Here is a 12,215-nt window from a genome sequence, read left to right as displayed (position 1 = left end):
TATATGTTACTAAAAGCTAATACATGGACAATTAACACAAATGTCGCGTGCGACATTTTAATTTGATTTAGTAGAACAGCAATAACGTACCATAACTTACTCGGGCCAAACCTCATGCTCATATAAAGAAGGAACCATCTAAAGTAAAGAAAACCAAAAACATTTTTTATTTAGAGTAAAGATGAATTCTATAGTTCTTGATTAGAATTGAAGCTATGAATGATATTGGAATTACTTTTTCTGTTTTCAGATAATTGCAAAAATGAACGAATTCGTACGCAAGCGAAACTTTACCCTTTGGTTTCATCAGAAGTTCATTCTTGTGAAAGATTATTCGTATTTCTATATAGTAATTAAATTGAACATATTTATTTTCTTTCAATGATTTAGTTTCGTAAATTTTTATCTGTTATTTTATAATTACTTTTGTATTTATTTTGATGTCTAACTTAACTTTATGATTTTATTGGCAGTTTTATCTTGAAAATTATTGTTCACATTTCCTAATTATTCGACAATTATTGCTTTTACCGTAATCACTTCTTAAAAAATTTTCAGTTATTTTATTTTTATTATTATTTCGTTTTTTTTTTTTTAATTTTACAAATATTATCTTTTATTTTAGTATTACTTTTTCATTTTTTTGTATATCAAACTTAACTCTTTGGTTTCATTAGACGTTGTTTCATCGTGATTCTAAAATAATTTACTTATCTGCTTTTACTTGAAGTGCTTTTCTCAAATTTTTATCAATTGTTTTATAATTACTTCTGAATTTATTTTTACATTTAACTTTACTCTCTGCTAACTTGAATTCCTTTTTCTTACATTAATGAATACAAGTCAATAATGCGTTCATTTTCTAAGCATCCACACTTGACCTTTTATTCCCATTATTTGCAGTTTTTCTCGTCTCTCTCTCTCCTGCCTTTTCTTGTCGTTTCCTATTTTTTAAACATTATGTAAATTCAATTTTGAGACACTTCCTTTTTGACACGCGAACATTTCCCTCTGCTCGCCTTCCCTTGGCCTGCCACGCCCTCTTTTTTGTGTTGTTGTTGGCAGTCAACGTATGATTATTATTAGTGTTGTTGCTGTCCGCCTCGAAGTCGAATCAACTGAGGCCGCGGGCAAAAAACAGCAGCAGAAATTAAGCATCCATTCAATGGGGTTGATTTGCCCTCAAGAACTGAGTTAGCTCTGAGTTTAGCCTTTTATTGGTCTGAAAACTGTCAACTGCTTGACTTTATGATTAATGATTTCAAGTCATGTGAGGTGTCCAGAGAATGCAAGTCCTTCTTCTTACTTACGGCAAAAGGAAATTACTTTGTGCCTAGACAGAAAAAAGTGTCTGCCATTTTTTTATATTACAGTTTTAAGCCGGATTATATGTGTCAGACAACAACTACTTAAAAAAAAGAAATGGTAAAATATTATCATATAGGAAAGTGTTGAAAAAAAAGTTTATTTGAAATAAATTAAAGCAGACATAAAAGATTCTCATCACTTTTGTAGTTTTATTAATTAGCATTTATACCTAAAAGTTACTCTTACATTAAAGTATTGCAAATGCACAAAACTTCCGTCTTTTATGCATAATTAAAAAAAGACATTATGAATTTAAACTGTTTCCACGCTTTCTTCAATTAAACAATACAAACGACAATAAATTCAACGCACAAAAGCAAACATAACATGCACTTAACAGAGGTTCGTGTCTTGGCTACAGCGACAGCGAGAGACGTGAACAGCAATACAAACGCGCTGCTGTAGAGCAGAGCAGATAGATCAATGAGGGTTACAAACTCCATGCGCTAGAAAGAGCGCACTATACACAACAGCGAAGAGGGGAAATTGTTATGTACAACGAAGTGCGCTGATTGGTTGCAGCGAAATCAATGTATATACACAAGTGAACGGCAACTTGGGGCTGCAGCACACACACGTACACACACACACATAGACACACTCTCATGCGCATGGTATCCACTTAAATGTGGTTGAGTTGTCGCTGGGAACGCGTCTCATTTCGCACAAATCCATCATCGTCAGCAGACGTCGCTTGGTTTACATACGATTTGTAGATTGTGACAAGTCGATAAGCAAGCAAGGACAACTCGATTAATAACTAACGCAAAATAAAAAGAAAAACAGCGAATAAAAAAATAGGAAAAGCACTTGAAAAAGCAAGCAACCCTTGCAACCGCAAAGCACAAAAAAAAGGAGGGTTGGGACTTCTTTTCGTTCATAGATTATTTATGAACTATGGATGGATCCCCGTAATGCATTTGCCGCAAATTGCCGGGCGTGAATAATGCGTATTACCAATTATTGGATTACCTTTTTGGTTTTTTTTTTATCGGCTCAAGAAAAAAGAGAAATCCTTGCAATTCGTGTGTCGCATTTTTAGTTGTATTTATTTACGAGAGTTCTTCCTGGTTTCATCGATCTTGATATGTCCGCTGTCCTTTGTGCTGCGTCTCACGGGTGCATGATAGCACAGCTTGGGTCCTTCGGCAATCTCAATTTGCGTTGCATTCATGCTATTCCTCGGCGATTCAGGCGAGTAACGAGTCACAATCACGGGCCCCAAACTCTGGCGTCTCAACGAATACCGCGTCGCATTGCTCGTCGAACTGCGTCGACTTGTCCCGCTTGCCCTTGTCTTTGCCGATGATGGACGCCTCGACTTTGTCGGATCCTCCATGATGCCCACTGCACTTTGCCTTGTCTGAATCCCTTGAAACCCTTGAAACCCTTGAATCTTCTCCTTTCCCAGCAATCGTCTCTCTGCTGCCAATGTCTTCCATTGACCTATTGTCTCTCTGACGCTCTGGCGACTGCTATCGGCATACAACTTTCGTTTAGTCGGCTTTGGCTCTTCGAGTCCTGGATTTCTATGCATTCTGTTGGCTTTTCCACCAAACTCTGATGTGACACACACAATTTTTGTATTTTTCAAATTTTTTTTATATAATTTACATTACACGAAACGAAACACAAACAATCGGAAACTAAATTTTACATTCAACAATTTGATGGGATACATAGGATTTCCTTTTGCAAGAGCCTGCTTATGTTTAAAAATGGAAATTATTCAATTCAGACAATTTACTTGTTGTAGCATGATGAAAATATTCGTTAATAAGAAGAATCCAAGATTGAGTTAAAAAGGTGTCGAATTTTAAGTTTTGGGAAATGAGAGACTCTTCAGCACATGTGTAATTTTCAGCACCAGAATGTATGGAAACTTAAATTTATATCGTAATCACAAAAATAACCATTCCTTGAGAAGGAAATTAATAAATTATCGGTACCCTAAATAAATCGGTACACTAAATATAATATATTAATTATACTTTTCGCCATCTCTATGTACTATAATCTATGTATATATATCTATGCTAATTTTATAGAACTTGCAACTTGCAATTTTTGTAATCTGCTTTTTAATCTAGAATAAAACATTTTTGAATCAAGTTTTTAATCTTAAGATAATATGCTTTTAATCTTAAAATTGAAATTTAGCATAAAAGTCTTTATATAAGATTGATTCAACCTAAAAATCTTTTTTCAAGGTTGTTTTTGATATGAAAAAAATCTAAAATAATGATTTTTAAATTTATGTTTTTTTTCTCTGCCTAGACAATTAAAAAAGATTCAATATAAACTTATCTGTTCCACATATTCCATATTATATTTTATACTAATAATAAATAATAACATTAATAAATAAAAATTTTTGTAATATCAACATTGCTCTTCCACGGTTACTATATTCTATTGTTTAATAATAATATATAATCGTATTAACATTAATATACATATGTGTTAAATAAAGATTTTTGTAGTATCAGCTTTTCCACGTTTGCTATATTCTACTGTTTAATAATAATATATAATCGAATTAACATAATAATGTCTTTGCATTAAGCAAAAAGACCTTATACTTGCTATTTACTACAGCAACATCAAATAGCATCCACAAATGTGGACTGCAACTGCATGATGCTCTGCTGTGCTTAGCCGGCTTTCACACCTGCATGCAAAGAAAGTACTCAAATGCAATCCACACAATTTACCCGAGCTTGCACACAGAATTTATATGATAAAGCAAGTACAGCCATTGTGAAAATGAATAATTAAATTTATAAAGAGTCATAAGAACAACAATTTGTATATTATTTTTTCTTTGGGGGCTTCTCAGTGGAGGAGTTGAAGCGCACACGCACAGGCTGATGATAGGTAAGATTAAAGTCCTGACCGGGCTCAGAGGCTGATGAGACTCTTTTGTAAGTGTGAGGCTGTTCAGTATTCCGCATTGACATATCCACCGAGGGTTTTGAATCTGTGCTCACTCTATTAGATTTATGTTGTGGTGATCGAGGTGAGGAGGAACGAGTCGAGGAACGATTCGAGGCGGAACTCTTGCGACCTGACTTCGATTTGGAACTTCGTATCTTATATTCGACATAGCTATCGTGTCGTGTCGAAACTCCAGCTCGACGAGCGGCATCCTCGCGACGTTCGTTTGCCTTCTGCTGCCATTGCTGGGCGGTGTTCTTAAAGCTGCTTTCGCCCTTTGGTGCTGACATGCTGAAGCCGCCTCATTTGACGGAACTGCAAGCCCTTGACTCCGTTTTAATTACCCCATGTCAAATTTATAATGTTGGGAAGAAATAAAAAAGATAAAAAAACATTTATAGAACTTTGATTTAAAGTTTGACAGGAAAAACAAAGATAGATATATAAGTATCTTTCACTTATTCCCATTATTTTTTGACATTCCTCTTTAGTATCTGTGTTAATCAACACTTTATACTTTTATGGAAACTACTCAACACTGACTGTTTTATATCTAAAATATTCTTCAATTGACTTGTCAGTTTCTAAAAAGTTTTTATTGTGTGCTGATGTAATTCATATTTAAGAGTTGCTGAATAAAAATAAAATAATCTAAAAAAATCATTAAAAATTTTACTTATAAAAGATGTCAGAAGAGGATGACCTATTTAATAATTTCTTTGATGATTTCAAATTCGAAGGAACTGCTCAAGCTGAATCTTCAGTTGGATTGGAGGTAAATGACAGATGTACAATATTATTTTCTGATTTAGTGACGGACAATATTTAATGACATAATATTAATAATATAATATTAATAATAATTAGCAGGACAACTATAATATTTTAGATATAAAAATTCAAATATTGTATTAAAAGCGATATAGATTGCAATAAATTCAAAGGATTTTTGTCATAGTTTAAGCTAGAACTAGTAATCCAATTTTAATCTTAATTCACTTATTATGTATTATTATTAATTGGTTGATTGATTTTCGAATCCATAAAATAATTACGAGACTTGAATGCAAAATGAACTGCATAATTCCTCTCTCGTGAGACACATCAAGTCCACATCTCGGCCTCAAACAGAAGTAAAGTTGTTTGCAGCTAATCTAAAAGCCCTTAAGTGAAGCTGCCTAATTGCGTCTATGCTTGTGGCCGTTATGTGCATATTGGTTCTTAAAAGTTAGTGACCGTTAAGCAAAATATATGTGTAATTTGCTGGCAGTGCTGAAAATACTCTTTTCTTCAGTGTAATTTCATTGATATGCTTAAAATACTCTTTTCTTATACAGAGTCAAGAAGTAAGCTAAGTAAATTTCGTGAAGCGTGTATTGGTTCCTTATAGATAGTGACCCTTAAACGAGATATCATGCTTAAAATACTCTTTTCTCTCTTTTCTTATGCAGAACCAAGAAGAGAACTATGTTAATGACGATCTTTTCAATGTGGACATCGAACAGCTGCTTGATTTGGGACCATCAACAACCGAAAATAACAATATCTACGCAGATTATGACCTGCAATTGGAACCGATTCCAACCTTCGATAATGATGACGAAAAGCGGTTGCAGGAGGAACTAAATTCCTTAAATATGACTTTAAAAGAACTAGAATCAGAAACAGGCGCAGAGGCCGAGGCAGAGGCAGGGGCAGGGGCAGAGGCAGGGGCAGAAACAGTAGCAAGTGGGGCAAATGTGGCAACTGAGTCGCCAAAGGCAGCTGAGGCAATCGAAGTGCCAGATAAAGTGAACCCAAAAGAAGACGAAGATGATGACATCGATGCTCGACTGGAGGAGGAACTCAACTCGTTGCCCATGGTGGAACCAGAGCCGGAATCCGAGCCCGCAGTGAAGCCGCAACCGTTGCCACAGCCGTTGCCAACCCAGCCAACTCCACAAACTCCTTCAGAACTTCCATCACAGACTGCTTCACAACTTCCTTTGCAACTCCCTTCGCAACATCCTTCTCAAGTTCCTCCACAGCCTTCTCTTGTGTTGCCACCTCAGGGAGTCTTCTACAAGCTGCCTCAGGGTGTGGTGCCCGGGCAGAGGCTGCCTCTCAATGGGAACCTAGCTATGCAACTAAAGCTGCAACAGCAGGGCAAAATACCGCAGTTACCTCCTGGAGCAGTGCGTCCTTATCGATTTGTGCTCAAGAATCCCACGCAGGGAATTTCTGTGCCACGAATGCCTGGTGCACAACCCATAAGAATGGCATTGAACAAGTCCACGGTGGACATGCTGAAGGCGCAGGGCAAGTTCATAGCGATGCCGACGCAGTTGCGCTGTGCAGCTCCAACTCAACTGCAGCGACCGCAGTTGAATCAATTGAGGATGCAGCTCCCGAATCAACTGCGTCCGCTGGCAACCCGTCCCGATGCAGCCACGTTGCATGCGCCGCTTGTGGAAGATGACGAGGTGGACTTTGAGGAGATTGGCGTGGCAGACACTTATTCGTCTTATTGGCCCAGCAAACTCAAAGGCGGCTCGAAGCATCCCGATCCCGTGGTGGAGACTGCGACGCTCTCCTCCGTCGAGCTGCCTGACATCACCTACGAACTGGGGCTGCCCGACAAGATGAAGAATTCGCATCGTCTGAGCGCTCTCCAATTGGAGGCAGTGACCTATGCCTGCCAGGCGCATGAACAGATGCTGCCGAGTGGCGAACGTGCTGGCTTCTTGCTCGGCGATGGCGCAGGAGTGGGCAAAGGACGCACAATTGCGGCCATCATCTATGAGAACTATGTCAGGGGTCGAAAGCGTGCTTTGTGGATATCGGTGTCGAATGATCTGAAGTTCGATGCGGAGCGAGATCTGCTGGACATTGGCGCAAGCAAACACCTGAAGGTTGCCTCGATGAGCAAGTTCAAGTACTGCAAAATCAATTCGGGTGAGAATGAATACTTCAAGAAGGGCGTCATCTTTTGCACCTACACCGCATTGATTGGGGAATCGGCAAATGCGAATCCCAAGTACAGCACACGTCTCAGGCAGCTGACCAACTGGATGGGCGGCGACTTTGAAGGAGTGATTGTGTTCGACGAGTGTCACAAGGCCAAAAATCTGTGTCTCATGAATGCGGGCAAGTCCACAAAGACCGGAACCACGGTGCTGGAGCTTCAGCAGCTGCTCCCCATGGCGAGAGTTGTTTATGCCTCAGCCACAGGCGCCTCGGAGCCCCGGAATATGGCTTACATGGTGAGGTTGGGTCTCTGGGGTCCGGGCACCTCGTATTCGGACTTTTTCAAGTTTGTCAATACGGTAGAGAAACGCGGCATTGGCGCCATGGAAATCGTGGCCATGGACATGAAGTTGCGGGGTTCGTATATTGCCCGGCAGCTGAGCTTCAAGGATGTCACCTTTCGCATCGAGGAAGTGCCGATGTCACGGGAGTTCATTAAGCTCTACAATCACTCCGCTGAACTTTGGGCGGAAATCAATGAAAAGTTCGTCAAGGCGTGTCGTCTGATGTGCATCGAGAATCGTGTGCAGAAGATTATCACTTGTCAATTTTGGTCCGCACATCAGCGTTTCTTCAAGAATCTCTGTATTGCCTCGAAGGTTAATCAGGTGGTCAAGATGGTGAGGGAGGCGGCTCAACAAGGCAAAGCTGTCGTCATTGGCTTACAATCGACGGGAGAATCAAGGACTCTTGAGCACCTGGAAATGTATCAAGGCGAACTAACCAACTTTGTGTCCACCTCGAAGATGATTGTGCAGTCCTTTGTCGAGAAGTATTTCCCAGCACCCACCCGTGAATCCCTCTACAAGCTGCTCAGCACTGGCACCTTTGTCCCCGAGTCGCGCAATAAGTCCGCTTGGAGTGCGAAGCGAGCTCGGCTTTTACATGATTGGTCCGACGATGACATGTACGATGACAGCGATGTCGATTTGTGGAACGATGATGAAGACGAGGATCGCATGAAGTTGGGACGCAAGCGTCGTGGTCGTCCTCCCAAAGCGGATAAAGGTAAGATCACTTTACGTAAACATTGGAAAAATAGGTTGTAACAGCATGAAAGTAATATTTTTGATTCAACTAAGACCATCTCAATATTGAATTCCAAACTCTAAGTTAACTAAGAGTTATCTAGAATAACCATAGATTATCCGTTCAAGAATATATTTTAAATTCAATAATACGAATATATTAAAATGGATACGAAAATAGAAGGTCGTTTAATCAAGTTGAAAAATATTCTGCAATTTGTTTTTTTAGTTTCCAATTTATAAATTTATATTTCATATTACTGAACTGGCACTTATTCTCATAAACATTGTTAATATCTAATAACACTTCGTTTTTTAATATTACTTTTTTAAAGTCAACGATTTCTAGCCCAATCATGTAGATTTTGAAATTTTACATTAAAATAGTAAAAGAAATTAATTGCAACTTGCGTTCTGGCTTGTTTTAATATTCTTGGCTTGACGTTTTTAGTTTGCAAACAAGATTTTTATGTTTATTTGCTGCAATAATTTTGTTTTTGTGATCGAAGAATTCTTTAAATCAAGTTTTGTACCATAGTTTTTAGAAAGAAATTGTAAATTAAATATTTTAAAATTAATTGCTTCTTAGATTTCATTTTTTTTAATTTTTTCAGTTTTAAAATCTTAATGCAAGAAATTTGTTTCTAACATCGATAAGTTTTTAAATAAACTTGTTGTACTCTAATTTTAAGAATGTAAATTTAAATTAAGAATTTTAAAATATTCTTTTTAGATTTAACTCTTGAAATTTTGTTACAAGAACTTTATTCTTAAGTTGGAAAAGCTTGAGATGCAAGATTTGAATTTTAGTTTTCAGGACGTATTTTTCGTACAAGAATTTTAAAATGAAATTCTTCCTAAATTTAAATCTTGATTAAAGAATTTTGATTCAATCTTAAGATATGTATTTACTTTTCTATCCATTTTCTCCCACCTAAACTGCAATCCACGCCACTTCAGTGGAGAAGCTGACGATGCAAGAGCGCATTCTGCAGCATCTGTGCAAGAACATGAATGCACGCAGCTCATCCGACTACGAGCACGATCGTTCCCTTGCCTCCAAGATCACCCAACGCGACGTGGAACGCTGTGTCACAGTGCGAGAGCGTCTCCTGGACAAGATCGAACATCTAGGCCGCCGCATGCCACCGAACACGCTGGACAAGATCATCTCGCTGCTGGGCACCAATGTTGTGGCCGAGATGACGGGTCGTCGGGGGCGTGTCATTCAAACGGATGAGAACACCTACAAGTATGAGCAGCGAGGCGAGGCGGAGACCACAATGGATCTGGTCAACTATATGGAGAAGCAGCGCTTCATGGAGGACTCCAAGCATGTGGCCATCATCTCGGAGGCAGCCTCAAGTGGCATCTCGCTGCAAAGCGATCGTCGGCTTGCCATCCAGCGACGTCGCCTGCACATCACTCTAGAGTTGCCGTGGAGCGCGGATCGCGCTATACAACAATTTGGACGCACTCATCGCTCGAATCAATCCAATGCACCGGAGTATGTGTTCCTCATCTCGGATCTGGGTGGAGAGAATAGATTTGCTGCCACGGTGGCCAAGCGACTGGAGAGTTTGGGTGCCTTAACCCAAGGCGATCGTCGTGCCACCGACGCCCGGGATCTGTCCAAGTTTAACATTGATAACAACATTGGACGCAAAGCGTTGGAGAGTGTGCTGCAGCAGATCGCAGGCGAGAAGCCGCTGGAGACTGTCCATGTGCCGAAGAACTACAAAGGTGACTTCAGCTTCGATTGCTGTGTGGCATTGTCGGGTGTGGGCTTACTCAGTGTGACGGAGGGACCGAAGGGCGAACAGGTGTTTGTCATCGAGAAGGAGAGCAGCAACATTCCCAAGTTCCTCAATCGCATCCTCGGCTGTCGCGTCGAAGTGCAGAATGCGCTCTTCAAGTTCTTCCTGAACAAAATGTACTCTCTGATCCTGCAGATGAAGCGATCGGGACACTTTGACTTGGGCATCCTCGACTTGGATGCGCATGGCGCAATTGTGACGGTGGTGAAGCAGATACGCTTCACTAGACCACATGCCACGGGCACAGCGGCCACTGAGTTGCACACAATGCAGGTGGTGCGTGGCATGTCCTTTGAACAAGCGGTGGCCAAGTGAGTAAAAGTCGATTTTATTCCTTAATTCGATCCGATTACTTTTCACGAAAGTAAAGATAAGTTAATCAGCTGTGTCAGAGTTAAAATGTAATAGGCACAAAGAAGTATTGATAAGACATGAAGCATAATGAGGCAAATCATTATAAAAATTTCCATCTGTCTGTATTTCTGTGTGTCCAGTGATATAAAAACCTAGATCTCTGCAATTATTAAACATAGAAATACTAAACTTTCCCACGTACTTCTATAGATCGATATTATAATTCTAAAATTAAAAAAAAATAGTTTTTTCTTAATTTTATTTCTTCTTAATTGCCTTTAAACTGATTTAACATTTTAGCTTTAACACTTTTAAATATTGATGCATAACATGTCATGAAAGATATACTAAAATGTATCTAAACTGTCTATGCTACTCAGGATTTAGAACTAATTCTGAAATGACTTAATGATATTATCAGTTATTGGATATTTGAATCTTATAATATTGATCCTTAAAAAATGTAGCCTTATTTCATTCTGAAGAAGTTATAATTGTAGAATTAAAAAAAAGAAGAAAGATATAAATAAAGATAAATTTTCTTTCCTTTTGTCTACAATTCTACAATAGCAACTAAAATGAGCTAGAATTATTATTATGTGTTGAAAATTAAAACCTTTTATAATATTGATCTTTAAAATTTCAATAAGAATTACAAATTTGAAAGTTACAAATGCAAGTTAATGTTGAACTCCAAAGTAAAATCGTCAAATCTATAAGTGTTTAATTATTTACCCAATTATATATTTAATTTCTCTCGTTGCAGGTTCAACAAGGAAGCACGCCACGAACACGAAGGTTTCTACATCTTTAAGCAGGAGCGCAACAACAACAACTGTGCCATTCTCTGCCTGGACACGCAGTCCGATGCCAGCGAATCGATCAGCGACCCGACCAAGATCAACTTCAAGATCTACAGGCCCAACACAGGTCCCCAAGTGCGCACTGAAACCCTTGATTCGGTGACCAATCGTTATGTCAAAGCCCAACCGGAGGCAGTGAAGCAATTCTGGGATCTGCAGTTCAATCAATGCTTGCGCATGTGTTCGCACATTTATTGGAATCGTCGCTGTCCATTTGGCAACAAGTGTGCTGTGGGCATCAGAATGCGTATTTATCACGTGCTCTCGGGTCTCATGCTGCCCATCTGGGATCGCATTGCGTTGATCATCGAGAAGAATGGCCGAAAGATTCAAATGGTGCGTGTAAAGACTGTGGACAATCGCAAGATTGTGGGCACTGTGGTGCCCGAGGGTGTCTATCAACAGCTAGTGGCGGATCTATCCGAGGACTCGATTGTGGAGAGCAAGGACTTTAGTCCGAACAAGGAATAAACGTAGGATGAGGGATGTCAGATTAATAATTTTGTATTTTTCGAACCATGTCAAAAACTTGAGAAACTTTCTGATTCTTATCAATTTCATATCTAAGCAATTTTTGTAGATGCAACTCAATAAATACGTTTGTGAATTATGGTAGACATCAAGTAACACTTTCAAAAAAATATTGCTTTACGTTCATTTCTTTCTGGCATTGTGGGTTATATTTTAAAAAAGCCTTGGGTTGTTATGTATTACCCTTGTTGTGGACCATTCTGATGTTATGAATCACTTTTAGACTTTTTTATACCCGCACCGATAGGGTAAAAGGATAACTTTGTACCTGTAAGATTGTAAAAAAAACTTGTTTTGTATGCGAAAAAACG

General features: G+C 39.0%; 1 protein-coding gene across 1 annotated transcript; it reads left to right on the top strand.

Moving 5' to 3' along the window:
* Positions 1-4,897: 4,897 nt before the first annotated feature.
* On the top strand, positions 4,898-12,014 carry LOC133841727 (protein strawberry notch). Its single transcript, XM_062274416.1, has 4 exons — positions 4,898-5,080; positions 5,757-8,319; positions 9,300-10,467; positions 11,277-12,014. The coding sequence occupies exons 1-4, from the start codon at positions 4,991-4,993 to the stop codon at positions 11,842-11,844; spliced, it is 4,389 nt and encodes a 1,462-aa protein (XP_062130400.1). The 5' UTR covers positions 4,898-4,990; the 3' UTR covers positions 11,845-12,014.
* Positions 12,015-12,215: the final 201 nt, after the last annotated feature.

This window comes from Drosophila sulfurigaster, chromosome 3, assembly GCF_023558435.1.
Source record: "Drosophila sulfurigaster albostrigata strain 15112-1811.04 chromosome 3, ASM2355843v2, whole genome shotgun sequence".
Classification (NCBI taxonomy): Eukaryota; Metazoa; Arthropoda; class Insecta; order Diptera; family Drosophilidae; genus Drosophila; species Drosophila sulfurigaster.
The sequence above is the reverse complement of the archived record's forward strand: the minus strand, read 5'-3'. Positions and strand labels throughout refer to the sequence as shown.